This window comes from Lytechinus pictus, chromosome 16, assembly GCF_037042905.1.
Source record: "Lytechinus pictus isolate F3 Inbred chromosome 16, Lp3.0, whole genome shotgun sequence".
NCBI classification, from domain to species: Eukaryota; Metazoa; Echinodermata; class Echinoidea; order Temnopleuroida; family Toxopneustidae; genus Lytechinus; species Lytechinus pictus.
In genome coordinates this window covers 22,766,864-22,790,960 of record NC_087260.1, presented here as the reverse complement: position 1 = coordinate 22,790,960, position 24,097 = coordinate 22,766,864, and the positions used below count along the sequence as shown (strand labels likewise).

General features: G+C 37.4%; 3 protein-coding genes across 3 annotated transcripts; all 3 read left to right on the top strand.

The window, feature by feature from the left end:
* The first annotated feature begins 1,532 nt into the window (after positions 1-1,532).
* LOC129279576 (uncharacterized) lies at positions 1,533-11,605 on the top strand. Its single transcript, XM_054915678.2, has 2 exons — positions 1,533-1,949; positions 8,934-11,605. Exons 1-2 carry the CDS (start codon positions 1,678-1,680, stop codon positions 9,577-9,579), a joined length of 918 nt encoding a protein of 305 aa, XP_054771653.2. The 5' UTR covers positions 1,533-1,677; the 3' UTR covers positions 9,580-11,605.
* Positions 11,564-17,611, top strand: LOC135156963 (uncharacterized). The gene is made up of 2 exons (XM_064111073.1): positions 11,564-14,227; positions 14,966-17,611. The coding sequence occupies exons 1-2, from the start codon at positions 13,956-13,958 to the stop codon at positions 15,609-15,611; spliced, it is 918 nt and encodes a 305-aa protein (XP_063967143.1). The 5' UTR covers positions 11,564-13,955; the 3' UTR covers positions 15,612-17,611.
* Positions 17,612-18,490: 879 nt separating this feature from the next.
* On the top strand, positions 18,491-23,748 carry LOC129279111 (uncharacterized). Its single transcript, XM_054915223.2, has 2 exons — positions 18,491-21,244; positions 21,944-23,748. The coding sequence occupies exons 1-2, from the start codon at positions 20,973-20,975 to the stop codon at positions 22,587-22,589; spliced, it is 918 nt and encodes a 305-aa protein (XP_054771198.2). The 5' UTR covers positions 18,491-20,972; the 3' UTR covers positions 22,590-23,748.
* The last annotated feature ends 349 nt before the right edge of the window (positions 23,749-24,097 follow it).

Sequence of the window (24,097 nt, the reverse complement as noted above, 5' to 3'; positions counted from 1 at the left end):
TTGACCCTAAACACGTATATTTTCCGAGCGAAATAGATACCCTTTTTTCAATATTTTTGTGTTTTTGACACCCTTATCACGTTACGTACGTAACGTGCCCTATCTTGAAAAAGACATCCTTTTTACGTGTTTTTTTGGTCGCGCATGGTATCCACTCGTCAATGTAAGTGGCCCCCCCCCGGGGATACAGTCCAACTACACTCAAATGAAAAGGACTCCACGACATGCCCCGAGGAACTCTCCCCAAATGCGAATTACCACCCCTTTTATAGAGAGCTAAATCGAGCAAAGCATCCTTGAGCTTGTTTCTATCCCTCTCCCAAGAACAGCATTCGTCCTCGGCATAGATGGGCTGCACGCGACTGAGAGTCGGTCCTTGATGTTGCATAACACAAGGGCAGACTCTGTTTACGAGCGATCGAGGCCCTGGACTTATGCAAAACAGAACTGTCCTCGGCGTGAGGTCAGGCGAGGTCGCACGCGACAGAGGTCTGACATCGTTGGGCGAGGCCGCACGCGACTGAGAGACTATCCTCGCCGTTACGTAAGCGAAGGACAGTCGCTCTTGACGAGCGAGGCCCAGGTAATAAATAATGTCTGACCTCAGCTGGGAATGTTGGAAGGACGCTCAGGCAGAACGAGATGTAGACATCCCGCAAGCTATGCGATTTACAAACTCGAGAATGCTTTGCTCTCAATGAATACCAAGAATGACAGTATAGTACAAATACAAATTCGTGACACTATATATATAAATGTATATATATAAATGTGTGAAGTTATACATGTACTACAGCTTTGGCAACTCTTTTATTTAAATATTGTGTGAAAGAAATGGATGAAGAGAACAATGGTATATAAATGTATATATATACATATGTGAGAAATTACAGATGCACAACGCATTTAGCAAATCTTTTATTCAAATATGTAGTGAAAGAAATGAGTGAAGAGAACAATAGTCGAGGGGAACTATATTGTTCTCTTCATTCGTTTCTGTCATGATATATAATTATTTATTTAGGGCGAGGAAGGTAAGACAGGACGGGGATTACCAGAGAGAAAGAGGATGGGAGATAGTAATGGGGATAGAGGAGAGATAAAAAAGGGGGTTGGGGGCCGGGGGAGTATATAGGCATACAGGAAATGGTTTGAAAGAGAAAGAAAGAGAGGAGGCTTACAGAAACGATAAAGAAAAGAACCCCAAAATGAGGAGGAGAGAATGAAGGGTAAAAGAAGATAAAGCCACGGGAGAACGACAAAGGATAAGGCTATGAGGCAGACAAATATAGAGTAAGAGAGGACAAGGGAATAAGGGCAAATTACTTGTTATAAAGTGGAGATATATAAAATCCATGCAAGCTGAAATGTTGACAATGAGATTAACTGATGACTTTGGACTGATTTATAATAACTTTATAAAAAATAGGAGCTATAAATGAGGCCTCGTATCCTATCTGTTTATTCTATCCACAACGTACAAAGGTCAAAAATTATATTCCAAATTATCAATATTGCTTTGTTGGCCGTTTGTGTGTTCAAGGTCAATGGTTACTGACACCAAGATAGCACCACCCTGTGTTATACTCTATGTGGTTCTTTTCTCTTCAGAACTTATCGTATCTTAAATACGTTAGCGCAACTCGTTCGTTTGTATTTTCTCTCACTTAACCAAAAATGGCCGATTCTGAAGACACCCCGGTTAAAATAATCGCTTGGGTCTTGCCAAGAACCATCTCCACGGCTCTATGCAAGTGTCTGAGTGGCGTTGAAGGAATCGAGATTTGGTTTGAACGGTTTACACGAGCGCACTTTATGAAGAATGAGTATGAGAGTCAGACTGGCAATAAAATGCCCCTGGAATATGAGGGCAGTGAAGAGCAGGTACGGGAAGCTGCCAAGTTGTTTGGACGTCTCATTGGTACTGACGTAGTCCCCCAAAGAGCTGTGTAAGTACAAAAAACTCGACAAATTATATTCCTCAATGTTAGATTTTAAAAAGCATCTGTCTGGCTCATATTCTTGGGAATTGTTTTTATTTCTATTATTTCTTTAAAAGAGAAATATATTGATTATGAATATGGCCTTATTATATATCAGTGGAAAGGTAATGATGTGAGGATTACCATTAGGTCATTCAAAAATAACGAAAATAATACATAAGGTGGAAATCGCCAATTAAAAAGCGCTAAAATGCCTCTCCGAAATATGCCTCGCATCGGTCTCTGAATTGACTCGAATTTGATGACGTCACTGTCTGTACGAGAGGCGTGATTGGCTCTCCCACGTCAAGCTCCACTTGCATGCAAAACCTGTTGCGAGGGTACGTTTTCTCCACACTGACACTGAATACTTCGATCATGAAATGAAAGAAAACCCAGAAATTTATCTAGATTTGGATTTTCAAATTGATGATTATGAAGATGAAGAGAATGATGATAAAGTTTCTAACTCTAGAAAAACAAAGTGACGTGGATGGTGGTAAATTAAGGGAATTACGCCGGTGATGATGAGTAAGACAATTCAACTTGCAAGCCGATTCGCTACCAACGCATGCAGCTGCTAGCTGCACCGCGGGTCAAATCCATGAAAATGAATTCCATGCAGCATGACCACATCCAGACAGAGTCTCTTTCCTCTATCAACAACATAATGAGAAGGAAAATAATAAAATAACTGTACTTACAAATAAGTGAATATATCCGAACCTAGGCTGAAGGTAAATCAACTCAAGAAATAGCAGCAGACGATATGCACCGACGATGAATTTCACGTGGCTGGAATAGATTGTCACTCGTTCTGTTAGATAAAATTTATATCTCATTATTTTGACTAAATTACGAAACTCGGATAATTAGTATTCTACATAATAATTAAGTAACACCTGGTACTATTTTTTGAATTACGATAAAATATTTTTGAAGCAAAGAAATTGAGGTAAATTAAAATAAGATATAAAGGATCATCCACTTAGCCGCATGCGATTGTAAACAAACAACCAAAAGCACATGGCCAGCTTGCTCCACTGAACTGAAAATACGTATTTTCAGTTCAGTGGCTTGCTCGCCCATAGAGTTGGAGCGTAGCTTTATCCAACTCTATGTGCTCGCCTTGCTGATTGTTTACAATCGAATGCGAGCTAGGCGGATGATCTTAATTTATATCTAATTTTAATTTACCTCATTTTCTTTGCTTCAAAAAGGTTTTATCGTAATTCAAAAAATAGTACCAGGTGTTACTTAATTTTTATGTAGAATACTAATCCTCCGAGTTTCGTAATTTAGTCAAAATAATGAGATAGAAATTTTATCTAACAGAACGAGTGACAATCTCCCAGCCACGTGAAATTCATCGTCGGTGCATATCGTCTGCTGTTATTCCTTGAGTTGATTTACCTTCAGCCTAGGTTCGGATATATTCACTTGTTTGTAAGTACAGTTATATCATTATTTTCATTCTCATTATGTTGTTAATAGAAGAAAGAGACTCTGTCTGGATGTGGTCGTGATGGAATTCATTTTCATGGATTTGACCCGCGGAGCAGCCATCAGCTGCATGTGTTGGTAGCGAATCGGCATGCAAGTTGAATTGTCCGACTCATAATCACCGGCGTAATTCCCCTAATGTATACCTCTATCCACGTCACTTTGTTTTTCTAGAGCTAGAAACTTCATCATCATTCTCTTCATCTTCATAATCATCAATTTGAAAATCCAAATCTAGATAAAATTCTGGGTTTTCTTTCATTTCGGGATCGAAGTATTCAGTGACAATGTGAAGAAAACGCACCCTCGCAACAGGTTCTGCATGCAAGTGGAGCTTTACGTTGGAGAGCCAATCACGCCTCTCGTACAGAAAGTGACGTCATAAAAAATCCCCAATTTCGCGGACGTAATTCTGCGTGTTTGAAGCATTCAGAGAGAGAACTTTAAACTATCAATTAACTGAGTTCCATCGGTCTCCATGATAAATGATTTACACCATCGTGTTCTCCTTATTTTCTCCTTTAATTTGATATATGATTCTCCATTTTTACGATTTTCAATATAGTTCTACTTTAAAGAGGTGGACGGGGAGGAGAGCCCACCCTCGCACAGAGTTTTGATGGCTTTTGTTTTCTGCTTGTCATATTTTTTTTTACTGTTGAGTTGGAATACTGATATAGAGGTGACATTTTGACCGTTTTTGGTTTTCAGAGAATGTTCACCCATAACAATTATCCAAATTTTAATTGATTCCGAACGTTGGTCTAATTTTATCCTAAATTTAGACCCCCACTGCAGAAAATATTTGAATGTGAAATGAATTGAATGACGAAAAAGGGGTGACCCGACAATTGCTCCGCCGACATCTGCTCCACCGACAATTGCTACGCAAAATAAGACAATTGCTCCGCCGACAATTGCTCCGGACAATTGCTCCGCCGACAGTTGCTCCGTCGACACTTGCTCCGACGATATGTGCTCCGTCGACACTTGCTCCGCCGTTATTTGCTCCGCCGATATTTGCTCCGCTGACATGTGCTCCGCCGACATCTGCTCCGCCGAAAATTGCTCCGCCGACAATTGCTCCGCCGACATCTGCTCCGATTATACGGCAATTGCTCCGCGACAATTGCTCCGCCGATATTTGCTCCGCCGACATCTGCTCCGATTATACGACAATTGCATGAACATCTTATTTCTCCAAGTTGGTCTATGTTAAATGATAAAAAATTCATCCAGATACAAATTGTTTTGTCGTTGTTTTGTTCTTGTTATTCGTTAATGTTTTATTTATTTTATTCTCCCCCTATCATCACAGCTTTCTGCTTAAAAAACAAAACAAATTGTTCTCCCTGCCGCTGCCACTTGACAAATTGTAACGGAGAAGGGGAATGACACACTCCCCATTGAAATTGTGAATCTGGATTTTTGTTCATATATTATTATCATTGGTTTCACTCCGGTCTTGAGCGGGGAGAGAATTTGGGGGGGGGGGGGGGTGCTGGACACAATATCTCTTCTGCTTTCCAGCAACTTATACACCATACATTCGCGCGGGCTCTCTCTCTCTCTCTCTTTCTCGTTCTGTTCTTTCACGTTGTTTATTTTTATTGGTGACCGCTTGATTTATTGTATATTTATCAGTATTATAATTATTAATATTTTTATCAATAATTTTTATTTACGTCTTCGGCCTTATCTACCCTTGCACTTTTTTTCTTTCAATTTGTTTCAAACGAAAGTATGATCATCACTGGCGTACAGATGGGGGAGGGGCGTGCTAGGGGTCACGGATCCCCCCATTCTCCCTACCAAAAAAAAAAGAATAAAGGAAAGGAAAATAAATGTCATCCTTGTCTCGCCCCCTCCATTTTTTTTTTGTTGGCTCATTACGCTACTGGTGAGTTACTATAAAACTAGACTTCGGTTGTATTTTTGTTCTATTCTGTGCAATAGCGACAATATAAATATATTATAATAAATGAATATATGTATGTATCTCTCTCATTACGTCTAAACAAATAATGTTAATTTTAAAAGACAATAATATATATACCAGCAATAATATAGTTACAAATTCATGAAACCCAATACGCATCTCACTGAATTTATAATGCGAGCACAAAGCACGAGCTGTTATTGACATGGAAAGGGGACATTTATACGCCTTTTTTAAATTGTAAACATGAAGCATATCTCGGGGGGGGGGGGGGAGATATCTCGTAAAAGAAATGAGAGCACGATGCGTTAATTGAATATTTTTGATATATTTACCAGAGTTACAATTCTATATATTTCCTTTTCTTTGTGTTATTTCTTTCGACAAACTGTAATTGAAGTATTGAAGAGTATATAGGCTGTTATGCCTGCTGATCATGATAGAACGGATTATTTTGGTGATTCATTAGATCTTAACATGTGTTCTTTAAATTTGGTAATTTGGGTACATGTTAGAAACACAGGCATTGTGCATTCAGATGCACATTGTGGAAATGAGATTCAGTATTCCTTGCTGCTAAGAAAGGTTTTGAAAATGACACTACTCTCAAATCAAATAAAAAAATGATAATGACAAGAACTTGTTAAGTTTATCCTTCTATTTCAATCCCATGAATAAACAGAAATCGCGATATTCAGAAATAATAAGTCATACACCTCCTTTTTTCCTCAAGCTCTCACTCACTCCCCCTCTTTCTCTCTCTCTCTTTCCCTCCATAACCCTTTTCACAATCATTTTTGTTTGATTTCCGCATAAGCAAAACGACGACGACAATGATAATGATGGTGATGATGAAGATGCTGATAATGATGCTGATGATGATAATGGTGGTACAATGATAATGATAATAAGTACATGAACACACGTTTTCTTCTCATATAGTTCATTCTTGGAAAATACATAGGCGGCCATATACACATGAAGGAATATCATTTATAGAAGAAAATCTTGTTTGATTGATTTTTTTTATTTTTTGAAACTATACGTGTAAAATTATATCCCCCATCAACAACAAATTGTTACTTACATTATAACATCATAATGAATATAATTCGACTATTGGCGGACCATATTTAGATTTAGATTAAGATTTATTCATTTTCCGTTCACAAAGCACAACAAAATCAAAGTAACAATACATAGTCAAATTTAAAGTACAATATCAATCGGAATAATGCATAAGAATTAGAACGTATAAACAATGAGAACTAATGCGAACTAAAGTAATCTTGACTAATAACTATATAAAACAGAACATATGGATTTTATTTTTGGATTATTAAAAAAAAATTAATTATCCTTTTTCTATCAGTGAAGAAAACAATCATGATCAACATAAAACAAAAACCAACTCACTATTATATACAGTATTATCATAATCTAAAAACTTACGGTGTGTATGACATGATGTGGATGTGGAGACCAGACTGAGAGCACTGTGTGTACGAGAGGATATGGAAACCAGAGTGGAGGGGTGTGCCGAGAAGGTGACACGACATGTAGCCTTTCACAAGTTGGTATTTTCTTTACTTACTGAATGTCTTGGTCATGTTTGCGTGACTACAGTACAGGTTTTCGACAAAATAAGGTGGGGTATACCGTTGAATTTCACCTGGAGCAAATGGCTCCACTTCGGAGCATATTTCGCCAGTCTGAGCGATTTTGACGCTAAGAATGGGATATGTCTAATTGGCTATATGGTTATAATATTTACATGAAAACGCGTTTTTTTTTCTTCATTTTAATCGCCAGGCACGTAATAAAACTTACACAAATGCTCCCCCCACCATGAATAAGCATTAAGAATATCTATCCCTCCTTTGTGCTTACCCTTTTTTTCTATTTCTTTCTATATGCATGTATCAGGGGCCGCGGAGCCGGGGGGCTTTAGCCCCCCCCCCCCCCAATTTTCCAAAGCCGTGTACAAAAAACGTAAGAATGACCATATGATTGTGATTTTATCATGGACAGCCCCCCCACTTTTGACTCAGCCCTCACTTTGAAAACCGTTCCGCGGCCCCTGTGTATGACATGTATTGTACAACGCCTACTTAGCTTGTTGTACGCGAGCAAATGGGAGGCTGAATGTCAAACATTCGTACCGCTGCACAAAAGACGTACCATCCAAAATGTACCGTCCAAAATGTACCGTTGCACGGCTTTAGGAGGTGACGTCACAATACGATTCAATTCATTGCGCTCAGTAAAAATGCAGGTGCAATTAATACGCGTATAGCCTGCAGGCTAAATGCGCAATGCTGCCCGAGGTGTTCGCTTGTGGGATTTTGCTTTTCGCTTTCCATATTTTTGCTCCCTTTTCATAGATTACTGCAGGAAAAACTCTTTGTTTTTTCATAAATTCGCTAAACTCCGAGGCGTTGTACAACACAAATAGCGAATATTCTTATTCGTGCAATGGTGCGAGATTTCGCATTCGGTGAAAGAAAGAAACACTCTATTCAACTCGGCTAACGCCTCGTTGAATAGAGCATCTTGCTTTCACCTCATGCGAAATCTCGCACCATCGCACTCATGCCTATTCGCTATTTGTATAATATATCATGCAAGCATAGTTTAAGTTTACCTTGTAAATTCATGGAGCTATGCTCCATGGTAAATTGACGCCTTCAGCCTGTGCTACAATTGTCATGCGTATGAAAGTACGAATTAAAAAAAAAAAAATAATTGTCGCATTATCGGAGCAATTTACGGCGGAGCAGATGTCGGCGGAGCAATTGTCGGCGGAGCAATTGTCGTATAATCGGAGCAGATGTCGGCGGAGCAAATATCGGCGGAGCAATTGTCGTATAATCGGAGCAGATGTCGGCGGAGCAATTATCGGCGGAGCAATTGTCGGCGGAGCAATTTTCGGCGGAGCAGATGTCGGCGGAGCAGATGTCGGCGGAGCAAATATCGGCGGAGCAAATATCGGCGGAGCAAGTGTCGACGGAGCACATATCGGCGGAGCAAGTGTCGACGGAGCAACTGTCCGGAGCAATTGTCGGCGGAGCAGTTGTCGTATTTTGCGTAGCAATTGTCGGCGGAGCAAATGTCGTCGGAGCAATTGTCATGGAACCGAAAAAGGAGCATTTTGAAATTATGGACTGACGAAAGCCGACGGACGCTAGGCCGTGGCATAAGCTTTTCCGGCTTGAAGGGCTGGATAAAACAAAAGATAAGAATAAATCATGGTAGGATGAACGAGGAGAAACGAAACAAAGGGGGGGGGGATTGAAAATGTATGAAAAGTGTGTGAACATAAGCAAGGAGAAGTAAAGAATCAGAAATCGAAGGGGATGGGAGCGAAACGGGGGAGGGGGGTAAGAATTGTTTGTCGGGGATATCAAATTACACATAGTAATTAGTATTTATAAAATACTTTCAAAAGAAAATCAGAACTAATTGAGTATCAAAATGCATCTACCAATATTTTCATTGTACTTGTTTAGATACGGAGACGTAAAGAAGAACATTGAACGATCCAGTAGCAAGTATATATTTGCAAAAGAAGGGTATATCGCTTTTGAAGACAAGGCAACTCGACCATACCTACCATCCGGATTCAAACACGTGTTCTTCATTCGGGATCCTTACAGATTGTACACTTCCTACAAAATAGCCTTGTACAAACATCTTGCAAACGTTGGTATCCGAACGGGTGATCCGGACGACGAAGAGGCATTCGACATTGAATATGACGACCCACTCATGAAAGCTAACGAGTTCTACAGCGCAATCTTAGAATTCTTGAAATACATTCGTGACAACCTGGACCCCAACCCAATTGTCATCAACACAAACGATCTGTTGGCCAACCCTGCGAAGGTGCTGAAGAAGTTCTGTCACCTGACCGGTCTTCCCTACAGTGATTCACTACTTCATTGGGATGCCTCTCCGGACATCACCAAGACCTGGAAGACAGCGAGCGACGACATCATCAAGTTGTCCAATGCATTTTTTGAAACGGCAGTCTTCTCAGACGGGTTCCTCCCGCTAAAACCAACGGTTCAAGTAGAAAAGATGCCACGGGATGTTATCAGACTAGCCAAGCAAGCTATGCCCTACTACGAAGAACTGAACAAGATGAAAATATGAATACAAAATCTGAAACATTAATTAACAAATGAAAGGGTGAAAAAATTATTTTCTTCAGAAAAAACCCATTCCAAAGAATTAAGCAATATTGAATGCACATAATGTTTTTAAATGGGAAGACCTACAAAAACAATGAAAAGGATGAGTTTTTTCGGTGGAAAAAATCACACAGGTTATAATTTAAATTACTCTCAAATATATTTTGAAAGCAAAACCCAAAGGGTCATTAGCCGTATAAGTTGAATGATTTGCAGTTGTCCCCGTGTAGACTTATAAGCCACAATAGTTAAAATGACATTCAAATAGCATGAATAAAAAAGTTCTATGTACACTTTGTCACTATGATGTTTGGGCAATATTTAATTGACGGTGCATGTCTGTTTTAGTGTGTTCAGGAAAAATAGCTAGGTCAGTAATAAAACATTTGCCGCCCCTCTCTCGCTCTTTATATGCAATGTATGTTATGGAACTGGCAATACTACTAATAAATGACAAGTCCACCCCGAAAAAAATTGAGTTGAATAAAAAGAGAAAAATCCAAAAAGCGTAACACTGAAAATTTCATCAAAATCGGATGTAAAATAAGAAAGTTGTGACATTTTTAGGTTTCGCTTAATTTCAGAACACAGTTCTATGCATATCCTAGTCAGATTGCAAATGAGGGGACTGATGACATCACTTACTCACTATTTCTATTGTATTTTGATATTTGAAATATGAAATATTTTCATTTTCACCCTTTGTCCTGTGAAACAAAATTTTATTCCTCCCTAAACATGTGGCATTACCATTGTTATAGCATGTATGGTTCGGTTAAGTTGGTTCTCAATGTCAAATTGGTAAAAATAGAAATATTGTATTATTCAGACAATATAAAAACAAAAGAGATAGTGAGTGATGGACGTCATCGAATCTCTCATTTTCATGACACTGAGTTGTGCATATAACTGTTTTGTATAAAAAAGGAGCGAAACTTTAAAATGTCTCAACTTTCTTTTTTACAACCAATTTTGGTCAAATTTTCAGCATTATGCTTGTTTGATTTTTCTCTGTTTACTCAAATCAACATTTGCCGGGGTGGACTTGACGTTTAAAGACATTCGCAAAATTACAAAGGTCTTATCTTAAAAAAATCCTGAACTTCGATGTGTATTCATAGGAATAAAAAATACCAAGGAAAATATATCGAATTTTTGAGACACTTTCAAGACAAATGTATTTTTGACTAAGAAGAAAAAAAACCCAACGTAATTTGGCTTATCTGCTGGTGACTCTTTTGTAACATATGGCATGTATGGTATCCTATACATGTTTTTTAAATAAAAATTTAGATGACTCTTCCGGTCAGAGTGCATTTTTCTAATTTTCTTGAAGCATTAAATCATGATTATCGGGTACATTTTTTCCGGGGCTTCATTTCAAAACGCATCACAGACATGAGAAACAATTCTAAAAATTCGGACACCAGATTGTTTAACATGTTTTTAATGTCCCCTCAACTTAATGTTAACTTTTAAAAATGGGATTTAACAAACAGAATGAGAATGGATCGTTGATCGCATGGTGTACGTAGTACAAAGACATTTTCGATATCAACTTACTTAGTAGAAATAGAACCGTATTTAGTTTATTATAAATCCAATTTCATTTCTGTCCTTTGTTATAAATGTAATCTGATTTTTATGATGTATTTGTCTTGAATCATGTAATATATTGTTTTCCTACTTTCATATTCTTTTGTAAAAAACGAAAAGAGATTCGCGATTCACCATTTCCCTTCTCTGTCCTATCCATCCCATTCATACCCAAATGTATTATTATTTGATATTCTACTTTTTAACCTCTGTGTGTTTGTGAATAAGGGGATATCTCTTCACAATATCTGCTTCTGATTTCATATATACATTCACTTATTGCTGATAACTATATCATATAGCCTATTATGTATGCTTGCGATCACATTGACCTGTTTTTTTTTACTGAAAGAAAAAGAGAAAGAGAAATAGAATTAAAAGAACGAAACCTTAATTCCTGAGTCATTTGTGATTGTATTTATAGGACCACTTTAACATACATAATACTTCTACATTATATGACTGCTAATCATACTAATTTGCACTAAATAATCGAGCTGAAAAATTTTCTTTTCAGGCCAACGAATTGGAAGATAATTATTGAAATATATGGACCACCTGGGGAATTATATTTGGCATTTGGTGGTTTATCAAAGCCGGAGGAGGGCCCATGCAAAGTTGTACCCAAATGTAGGATGCACAAAAAATTAATATAGGATGCTAGAAAGGAAATCCTTGTGCAACTTGCATATATATCAGAAGTCTATTTCTGCCCCCCCCCCCATGGAAAAACACAGTACTTTCACCTTTTTTTTAAAGAAAAGTGGTTAGTAAACTTTCCTTTTTCACATGACACATCCAGTTTTCAGAATTTCTTTTGGAAAAGCCACTTTTTAGTAACTGCAAAACGCAGCATCAACACTGAACTTAGGTATGCGTTTGACACTGCGTTATCTTTACCCCATACTATCTTTAACCCCGGACTATCCTTATAACCCCATGCTATCTTTTTTTGGATTCACACTGTCTTTCTTAACCCCATACTATTTTCTTAGCAGGGGTCAACGCCTTCACCCCGGACTATCACATAGCTCATGAATACTGATGATTTTACCGGGCAGAGTGCGATTAACGTGCAATTTTGACTTATGTGATTAGCTAATGCTTTAATAGCCCCACTTTTCATTAGCCCAGTTTCGTTCACACTGCATCTCTAAGCACCGCGATTGTGCTGCTAGCATCACAATAAGCCGGCTAACCCTGCTTTTTTGCAGGGCCAGATAGTACCGTACTATTTACCGTGCTAGCCCACTTTGCTAAAACGTAGTGTGAAAACGAAGCGGGCTAAGCTTAACCCCGGGAAATTGGTGGGGCTAAGACCCCCCTTAGCCCCACCAACTTCCAGGGGTTAAGCAAAAAAAAGTATAGTGTGAAAAGCAAATATGTTTCACATGGAAAAACGCAGTATCTACATTTGCACAAGTTTAGGATATTAAGCATACTATTTTATTCTTTCAAAGTCCTCGAAAAAAATATTTCTTAAGTATTCCTTTATCGTCAATTGCAGATTGTGTATGTGCCTATTTCAGGCCCCAAGAAACCCCACAAAAGTTGTTGTATTTTGAGATATTGACGTATTTAGATTTGAAGCGAATGCTCAGTTTCCCAGTGGAAAAACGCAGTATCTACAGATGAATAACATGTTACTTAAATTCATATTTATCATAAATTACTCAGTCGATATTGCTTCACTACCAAAAGAATGTACATATGTAATTAAAGGGAAAATAATAGCTTAGATGCATGGAGGGCGCCCTTTACCAAGAAGGACGCCCTCTGTGGTAATTTTACTACAGAGGGCATGATTTGTAGAGGGTGCACTGATCTGTATTGCCCCCAGAGTTTCTAAGCTAGTAAATACACAAAAATCTAAGTACAAACTCAAAAGTTATAAAAGATAAACACAGCAACTCGGGAGACTTGTTAATTGCATTCTTTACAAGAATGTTTTGTGTAATTTTTTAAAACCATTTTGGGGACTTTATCACAGAGAGCGCCCTTGTTAGTAGAGCGTGCCATTCGTGTTTCTAAGCTATTATTTTTCCCTTGACTTACACATTGATTCGTTATTTTATTGTAATGAAAACTGAATGGAATTCTCTTTTCTTCTGTAGATACTGCGTTTTTCCATGGGGAAACCGTGCATTCGGTTTGAATTTCCCCAAAGTATCTACATTTTCTTCAAAAAAATAGAGGAGGTATACAGAAGCGATAAAGAAAAGAACCCCAAAATGAGGAGGAGGTTATATGGAAGAAAGAGGGCAGACAGAGAGATAAGGAGAGAATGAAGGGTAAAAGAAGATAAAGCCACGGGAGAACGACAAAGGATTAAAGGCTATGAGGCAGACAAATACAGAGTAAGAGAGGACAAGGGAATAAGGGCAAATTACTTGTAATAAAGTGGAAATATATAACATCCATGCAAGCTGAAATGTTGACATTGAGATTAAATGATGACCTTGGACTGATTTATAATAACTTTATCGAAAATAGGAGCGATAAATGAGGCCTCGTATCCTATCTGTTTATTATATCCACAACGTACAAAGGTCAAAAATTATATTCCAAATTATCAATATTGCTTTGTTGGCCGTTTGTGTGTTCAAGGTCAATGGTTACTGACACCAAGATAGCACCTCCCTGTGTTATACTCTATGTGGTTTTTTTCTCTTCAGAACTTATCGTTTCTTAAATACGTTAGCGCAACTCGTTAGTTTGTATTTTTCTCTCACTTAACCAAAAATGGCCGATTCTGAAGAAGCCCCGGTTAAAATAATCGCTTGGGTCTTGCCAAGAACCATCTCCACGGCTCTATGCAAGTGTCTGAGTGGCGTTGAAGGAATCGAGATTTGGTTTGAACGGTTTACACGAGCGCACTTTATGAAGAATGAGTATGAGAGTCAGACTGGCAATAAAATGCCCCTGGAATATGAGGGCAGTGAAGAGCAGGTACGGGAGGCTGCCAAGTTGTTTGGACGTCTCATTGGTACTGACGTAGTCCCCCAAAAAGCGGTGTAAGTACAAAAACTCGACAAATTATATTCCTCAATGTTAGATTCTCAAAGCATATGTCTTTGGCTCATATTCTTGGGAATTGTTTTTATTTCTATTATTTCTTTAAAGAGGTGGAAGGGGAGGAGTGCCCACCCCCGCACAGAGTTTTGATGGCTTTTGTTTTTTGCTTGTGATATTTTTTTTACTATTGAGTTGGAATACTGATATAGAGGTGACATTTTGACCGTTTTTGGTTTTCAGAGAATGTTCACCCTAAACAATTATCCAAATTTTAATTGATTCCGAAGGTTGGTCTAATCTTATCCTAAATTTAGACCCCCACTGCAGAAAATATTTGAATGTGAAATGAATTGAATGACGAAAAAGGAGCATTTTGAAATTATGGACTGACGAAAGCCGACGGACGCTAGGCCGTGGCATAAGCTTTTCCGGCTTGAAGGGCTGGATAAAACAAAAGATAGAATAAATAATGGTAGGATGAACGAGGAGAAACGAAACAAAAGGGGGGGGGGGATTGAAAATGTATGAAAAGTGTGTGAACATAAGCAAGGAGAAGTAAAGAATCAGAAATCGAAGGGGATGGGAGCGAAACGGGGGGGGGGGGGGGGGTAAAAAATGTTTGCCGGGGATATCAAATTACACATAGTAATTAGTATGTATGAAATACTTTCAAAAGAAAATCAGAACTAATTGAGTATCAAAATGCATCTACCAATATTTTCATTGTACTTGTTTAGATACGGAGACGTAAAGAAGAACATTGAACGATCCACTAGCAAGTATATATTTGCCAAAGAAGGGTATCTCGCTTTTGAAGACAAGGCAACTCGACCATACCTACCATCCGGATTCAAACACGTGTTCTTCATTCGGGATCCTTACAGATTGTACACTTCCTACAGAATAGCCATGTACAAACATCTCACAAACGTTGGTATCCGGACGGGGGATCCCGACGACGAGGAGGCCTTCGACATGGAATACGATGACCCAATGGCGAAGGCAAACAATTTTTACAGCGGAACCTTAGAATTCTTGAAATACATTCGTGACAACCTGGACCCCAACCCAATTGTCATCAACACAAACGATCTGTTGGCCAACCCTGCGAAGGTGCTGAAGAAGTTCTGTCACCTGACCGGTCTTCCCTACAGTGATTCACTACTTCATTGGGATGCCTCTCCGGACATCACCAAGACCTGGAAGACAGCGAGCGACGACATCATCAAGTTGTCCAATGCATTTTTTGAAACGGCAGTCTTCTCAGACGGGTTCCTCCCGCTAAAACCAACGGTTCAAGTAGAAAAGATGCCACGGGATGTTATCAGACTATCCAAGCAAGCTATGCCCTATTACGAAGAACTGAACAAGATGAAAATATGAATACAAAATCTGAAACATTAATTAACAAATGAAAGGGTGAAAGAAATTATTTTCTTTAGATAAAACCCATTCGAAAGAATTGAGCAATATTGAATGCACATAATGTTTAAAATGAGAAGACCTACAAAAACAATGAAAAGGATGAGTTTTTTCGGTGGAAAAAATCACACAAGTTATAATTTAAATTACTCTCAAATTACTCTCAAGTATAAGTTGAATGATATGCAGTTGTCCCCGTGTAGACTTATAAGCCACAATAGTTAAAATGACATTCAAATAGCATGAATAAAAAAGTTCTGTGTACACTTTGTCACTATGATGTTTGGGCAATATTTAATTGACAGTGCATGTCTGTTTTAGTGTGTTCAGGAAAAATAGCTAGGTCAGTAATAAAACATTTGCCGCCCTTCTCTCGCTCTTTATATGCAATGCATGCTATATGGAACTGGCAATGCTACTAATAAATGACAAGTCAACCCCGAAAAAAATAATATTTGAATAAAAAGAGAAAAATAAAAAAAGCGTAACACTGAAAATTTCATCAAAATCGGATGTAAAATAAGAAAGTTGTGACATTTTTAGGTTTCGCTGAATTTCAGAACACAGTTCTATGCATATCCTAGTCAGAATGCAAATGAGGCGACTGATGACATCACTTACTCACTATTTCTTTTGTATTTTATTATTTGAAATATGAAATATTTTCATTTTCACCCTTTGTCCTGTGAAACAAAGTTTAATTCCTCCCTGAACATGTGGCATTACCATTGTTATAGCATGTATGGTTCGGTTAAGTTGGTTCTCAATGTCAAATTGGTAAAAATAGAAATATTGTATTATTCAGACAATAAAAAAAAATAAAAAGTGAGTGATGGACGTCATCGAATCTCTCATTTGCATGACACTGAGTTGTGCATATAACTGTTTTGTGAAAAATGAGCGAAACTTTAAAATGTCACAACTTTATTTTTTACAACCAATTTTGGTCAAATTTTCAGCATTATGCTTGTTTTATTTTTTTCTGTTTACTCAAATCAATATTTGCTGGGGTGGACTTGACGTTTAAAGACATTCGCAAAATTACAAAGGTCTTATCTTGAAATAATCCTGAACTTCGATGTGTATTCATAGGAATTTAAAAAAATACCAAGGATTATATCGAATTTTTGAGACACTTTCAAGACAAATGTATTTTTTACTAAGAAGAAAAAAAAAACCCAACGTAATTTGGCTTATCTGCTGGTGACTTTTTTGTAACATATGGCATGTATGGTATCCTATACATGTATTTGAAATAAAAATTTAGATGACTCTTCCGGTCAGAGTTCATTTTTTCTTATTTTTTGAAGCATTAAATCATGATTATCGGGTACATTTTTTCCGGGGCTTCATTTCAAAATGCATCACAGACATGAGACACAATTCTAAAAATTCGGACACCAGATTGTTTAACATGTTTTAATGTCCCCTCAACTTAATGTTAACTTTTAAAAATGGGATTTAACAAACAGAATGAGAATGGATGGTTTTTCGCATGGTGTACGTAGTACAAAGACATTTTCGATATCAACTTACTTAGTAGAAATAGAACCGTATTTAGTTTATTACAACTCCAATTTCATATCCGTCCTTTGTTATAAATGTAATCTGATTTTTATGATGTATTTGTCTTGAATCATGTAATATATTGTTTTCCTACTTTCATATTCTTTTGTAAAAAGCGAAAAGAGATTCGCAACTCACCATTTCCCTTCTCTGTCCTATCCATCCCATTCATACCCAAATGTATTATTATTTGATATTCTACTTTTTAACCTCTGTGTGTTTGTGAATAAGGGGATATCTCTTCACAATATCTGCTTCTGATTTCATATATACATTCACTTGTTGCTGATAACTATATCATATGGCCTATTATGTATGCCTGCGATCACATTGACCAGTTTTTTTTTACTGAAAGAAAAAGAGAAAGAGAAATAGAATTAAAAGAACGAAACCTTAATTCCTGAGTCATTTGTGATTGTATTTATAGGACCACTTTAACATACATAATACTTCCACATTATATGACTGCTAATCATACTAATTTGCACTAAATAATCGAGCTGAAAAAAATCCTTTCAGGCCAACGAATTGGAAGATAATTATTGAAATATATGGACCACCTGGGGAATTTTATTTGGCATTTGGTGGTTTATCAAAGCCGGAGGAGGGCCCAAAGTTGTACCCAAATGTATAGGATGTACACAAATATAGGATGCTAGAAAGGAAATCCTTGTGCAACTTGCATATATATCAGTCTATTTCTGCCCCCCTCCCCTATGGAAAAACACAGTACTTTCACTTTTTTCAGAAAAGTGGTTAGTAAACTTTCCTTTTTCACATGACACATCCAGTTTTCAGAATTTCTTTTGGTAAAGCCACTTTTTAGTAACTGCAAAACGCAGTATCAACACTGAACTTAGGTATGCGTTTTATTGCATTTCCTTTAACCCTAAATAGACTGGGCTATTTCGATGCCTAAGAAGACGGGGGGGGGGGGGGCTGATTCAGCCCCATCTCGGCCGTCGATCGCGCGATCGCGACAAAAATTGGCACGCGCTTATCAACAAAACTATAATATCAAATTCTGCGAAAAATCTAATTGCTCATTAATTATGCTAATTTATGCGTAAAATCATAAGTTTGCTCTAATTAATGAAATAATGGCCCTAAAATGCTAATTTCTGTTTCACATACTCTAGATAGGCATCTGATCAAATTTATTTTTCAAAAATTTCAACATCACATTTATATTTTTATGTATTCTATTGTTTTTCTAAATTTCTTATGTATTTCTTTGTTTTTTTACTTTTTGTTTTTTATTGTTTTTTCAATGGAAATTGTCGGGGACTTTATTTTGACCATATAAAAGATAAAATTAATTGATTTTAAGCAGTAAAAGGAAAAATAATGATACATTTATGAATTTTGGCTAAAAACACTATTTGCATTGGGTTTGTACACAAATTCACGTTTTTTTGTAATTTTGGGTCTGCATGCACTTACAAAATGTTGCGTAATTTCGGAACCGCGTACCCGGGGGTCACAATTTTGGTCTCAAAAGTTGCGCGAGACTTAAAAGTAGTCAGCGAGCGACGCGGTCAAAAAATTTCAAGCGGCGGATTTATCGCAAAAAATGTCGAGGGGCCGGGGGGGGGGGGGCTGAATCAGCCCCCCAGTCTTCTTAGGGTTAACCCATATTAACCCCATACTATCTTTTTTTTTATTCACACTGTCTTTCTTAACCCCATACTATTTTCTTAGCCGGGGTCAACGCCTTCACCCCGGACTATCACATAGCTCATGAATACTGATGATTTTACCGGGCAGAGTGCGATTAACGTGCAATTTTGACTTATGTGATTAGCTAATGCTTAGCCACACTTTTCATTAGCCCAGTTTCGTTCACACTGCATCTCTAAGCACCGCGATTGTGCTGCTAGCACCACAATAAGCCGGCTAACCCTGCTTTTTTGCAGGGCCTGATAGTACCGTACTATTTACCGTGCTAGCCCACTTTGCTAAAACGTAGTGTGAAAACAAAGCGGGCTAAGCTTAACCCCGGGAAATTGGTGGGGCTAAGACCCCCCTTAGCCCCACCAACTTGCAGGTATTAAGCAAGAAAGAATGTAGTGTGAAAAGCAAATATGCTTCTCATGGAAAAAACGCAGTATCTACATTTGCACAAGTTGAGAATATTAAGCATACTATTTTATTCTTTCAAAGTCCTCGAAAAAATATTTCTTAAGTATTCCTTTATCGTCAATTGCAGATTGTGTATGTGCCTATTTCAGGCCCCAAGAAACCCCACAAAAGTTGTTGTATTTTGAGATATTGACGTATTTAGATTTAAAGCGAATGCTCAGTTTCCCAGTGGAAAAACGCAGTATCTACAGATGAATAACATGTTACTTAAATTCATATTTATCATAAATTACTCAGTCGATATTGCTTCACTACCAAAAGAATGTACATATGTAATTAAAGGGAAAATAATAGCTTAGATGCATGGAGGGCGCCCTTTACCAAGAAGGACGCCCTCTGTGGTAATTTTACTACAGAGGGCATGATTTGTAGAGGGTGCACTGATCTGTATTGCCCCAGTATTTCTAAGCTAGTAAATACACAAAAATCTAAGTACAAACTCAAAAGTTATAAAAGATAAACACAGCAACTCGGGAGACTTGTTAATTGCATTCTTTACAAGAATTAATGTTATGTGTAATTTTTGAAACCATTTTGGGGGATTTTATCACAGAGAGCGCCCTTGTTAGTAGAGCGTGCCATTCGTGTTCCTAAGCTATTATTTTTCCCCTGACGTACACATTGATTCGTTATTTCATTGTAATGAAAACTGAATGGAATTCTCTTTTCTTCTGTAGATACTGCGTTTTTTCCATGGGGAAACCGTGCATTCGGTTCGAATTTCCCCAAAGTATCTACATTTTCTTCAATATCTAAAAAACAACAACCAATATTTGTTATTTGGGGCTTGAAATAGGCACATATTATATGCTCTTCAATTTCATTATTACAGAATACTGAGAAATAAAATAGTTTTGAGCGGCTATGAAAAAAAAAACCGCCGTAAAAATGCTTAATATTTCAACTCGTGCAAAATGTAGATATTGTGTTTTTCCATAGGGGGTAGATTTTATTTCCAACATGTTTTTAGAATAATGATTATCTTGGAACTTATGTTTAATCAGTTCATTCTATATACAACGTTCAAAGGTCGGAAATTAAGTTCCAAATTATCAATATTGCCTTTTTGTAATGTTTGTGTACAAGGTCAGTTGTTATACTTTATGTAGTTCTCTTCAATTCAGAACTAATCTAATTTAAGAACCATGCCCCTCGTTCATCTTTAGAAGCCGACTTCGCCTAAAGTCAAGATCGCAAAAAAATAATTTAAGACGAATTTCGACTTCAATACCAGTCAGGAACTCGGAAAATGTAACGTTAGGTCTAAAACAGTTGAGAAAAGACAGCAGAAATTACACTGAATTCGCTGCTGGGTTATGATATCATATTTGCGCTCAAAATGTGCGATTTTGGTATCAAATTGAAGAGTAGAATTCATTGAAAACTTACCCATGCATGCTGCAACACTAAAAAATAACACCAAGCTGCACGCTGTAAGTTTGTTGACCCCTTGCAGAATCTCGTTTTTTCTCGTGATACACGAAGAGTTCGAATTCGGCCAAACCGGCGAACGGGAAGTTGAACGGGATCCCAGCTGTAGCTCATTAGCATACGCTGTGCGGACTGACTGTTAACGCAACTCGTTCGTTTGTATTTTTCTCTCACTTAACCAAAATGGCCGATTCCGAACAAACCCCGGTTAAAATAATCGCTTGGGTCTTGCCAAGAACCATCTCGACGGCTCTATGCAAGTGTCTGAGTGGCGTTGAAGGAATAGAAATATGGTTTGAACGGTTTACACGAGCGTACAGTGTGAAGAATGATTACGAGAATCGGACGGGTGATAAAATGCCCCTGGAATATGAAGGTAATGAAGAGAAAGTACGGGAAGCTACCAAGTTGTTTGGGCGTCTCAGTGGAACTGACTTAGTCCCAGAACGAGTGGTGTAAGTACGAAAAAGATCTTAATTATATTCCTCATTGTTGTATTTTTCAAAGCAGATTTTACAGCTTATATTCTTTGGAGGATTGTATATCCCTTTTATTATTTTTTGGAGGGGGCAGCACAGGTTCAATTCATTTCATTTCAGAAAAAAAATTATCTTCTTCCAAATATAATTTTTTGGTATGAATTATACAAAATCTTTTCTTATAACAACATAAATATATAACACTATTTGTTCTTAATTGTGCTAGATATTTTTTAGTCAAAATTTCAACATTCTGTGTAAAAGATATTTAATGAGTTTCAAAAGCATTTAAAAATGTTGGAATCCCCTATATCGTTTTATCACAAAAGCAAACTAAATTTAAATCAGGCATGAAATGACGAAGAAGAGCCATTTTGATTTTGTGGACTGACAAAAGAGGACGGATATTACGCCAAGGCATACGTTAATTCGGCCCTCAAGGCAGCACGAGCTAGGAAAAAAATAAGAAGAAATAGGATGAGGAATAAAGGGAACAGACAAAATACTATGAAGAATATGAACATGAGAAAGAAGGAAAGAACGACAAAAGGAAGGGGGTGAGAGCAGAACAGGGGGGGGGGGGGTTGTTTCACTGGGAGCTGAAGACATAAATTATTGTAATATAAACTAGAAATACTAACATAAATTTACCAATATTTCGTTGTTCTTGTTTAGATACGATTACGTGAAGAAGGACATTGAACGGTCCACTAGCAAGTATATATTTGCCAAAGAAGGGTATCTCGCTTTTGAAGACAAGGCAACTCGACCATACCTACCATCCGGATTCAAACACGTGTTCTTCATTCGGGATCCTTATAGATTGTATACTTCCTACAGAATAGCCATGTACAAACACCTCACAAACGTTGGTATCCGAACGGGTGATCCGGACGACGAAGAGGCATTCGACATTGAATACGATGACCCAATCGCGAAGGCAAACAATTTTTACAGCGGAGCCTTAGAATTCTTGAAATACGTTCGAGACAACCTGGACCCCGACCCAATTGTCATCAACACAAACGATCTATTGGCCAACCCTGCGAAGGTACTGAAGAAGTTCTGTCACCTGACCGGTCTTCCCTACAGTGATTCACTACTTCATTGGGATGCCTCTCCGGACATCACCAAGACCTGGAAGACAGCGAGCGACGACATCATCAAGTTGTCCGTTGCCTTCTTTGAAACGGCAGTCTTCTCAGACGGGTTTCTCCCGCTAAAGCCAACCGTCCCAGTAGAAAAGATGCCACGAGATGTTATCCGACTATCCAAGCAAGCTATGCCCTATTACGAAGAACTGAATAAGATGAAAATATGAATAAAAATCTGAAACATCCGTTGACTAATGAAAGGATGAAGATTGTTGTAGAACATAAATATTTTCATGAAAAAATAAGCCCTCTTCCAAAATTGAGCAATACGTTAATTGCCCCTTCTCTTTTTTGTAATGTATGTATGTTATGGAACTTCTAATTGTATTACTAAGGTCTTATGTTTGAAAAAAAAATCATATTAAATTTGCGCAGACACTTTCAAGATACATGTAACTGTGACTGAAAAAAAATTAACAACATGATTTATATTTTCTAATGGCGACTCCTATTGTAACACATGGAGTCTGTGAAATAAAATTCGGATGGTGATCCAGCATTTTCACTATTTGAAGCATAAAATGACGACTATCTAATATACAATTTTCCCAGGGCTTCATTTTCGAAACATAACAAAAAGTAATTCTAACAATTCTGACTATACATCTTAGATTGTTTAATTTTGAATTATTGTCAAATCATGTCTTAGGATAACGATAGAATGAGACTGTATGGTTTGATGGTCCAAAACAATTGAATACTTTGATATCGAACTTCTTAAATAGTAATGGAACACTTTAGTTTGTTATATAATTTGATTTATATTCTTATGTAAATGTAATCATGCTCTTATGATTTTATCTGTGTTGACTTTTGTAACTTTCATATTTTCAAAGTCTATTATACCCCCCTTCCACAAATGGTAGATGGCGATAGACCATTACCATACACTCTCCGATATCCAGCATCCATATCCTGTTCAATTGTGTAATGTAAAAATGCCGTTAAAACAGAAGTGTACCCCCTCCCCCGTTTTGAAAGTGAAGACCTTTTTCTTTCTTTTTTTTCATGTAAAATTTTGTCATAGACGAAATTTCCTTAATTTTGGGTTGAAAACCTTTTTTATTTATTTTTTTTTGCTTGTCAAATTTTTCCTCGGGAAAATGTGCCTCCATTTGGGAAAATCCTGGATCCGCCCCTGTTCTACTGTTTAACCTCGGTGTGTTTGTAAATAAGGGGATATCTCTTCACATATTCTGCTTCTTTTTTTAACTTGATCTCATATTTACTTTCACTTTTTGCTGATAATTATATTTATCATTTATTATGTGTGCCTGTGCTCACATTGATTTTTTTTACTGAAATAAAAATTTCTGTGAAAATAACGAAACCTTGAATCCTGAATCATTTGTGATATTTATGCAACGTTTTTAACATGCATGATAATTCCAGCTTATATGACTGCTAATCGTGCCAATTTGTACTAATTAAGCGAACTGAAAATGTCCTTTCATGCTACCGAATGCATAAGATAACATATTCAAATATAATTATAAATTGACCGCCTGGGACGCTATATTTGGAATTTGGTGGGTTATTAAAACCCGAGGTTGTACCCATGCAAATCTAGAATGCTAGAAAGGAAAACCTTATGCAACCCAAATGAGAATTCTATTTCATTTGCAACATGTTATCGCAAGAATATATATCTTAAAACATGGGGATGATTTACATA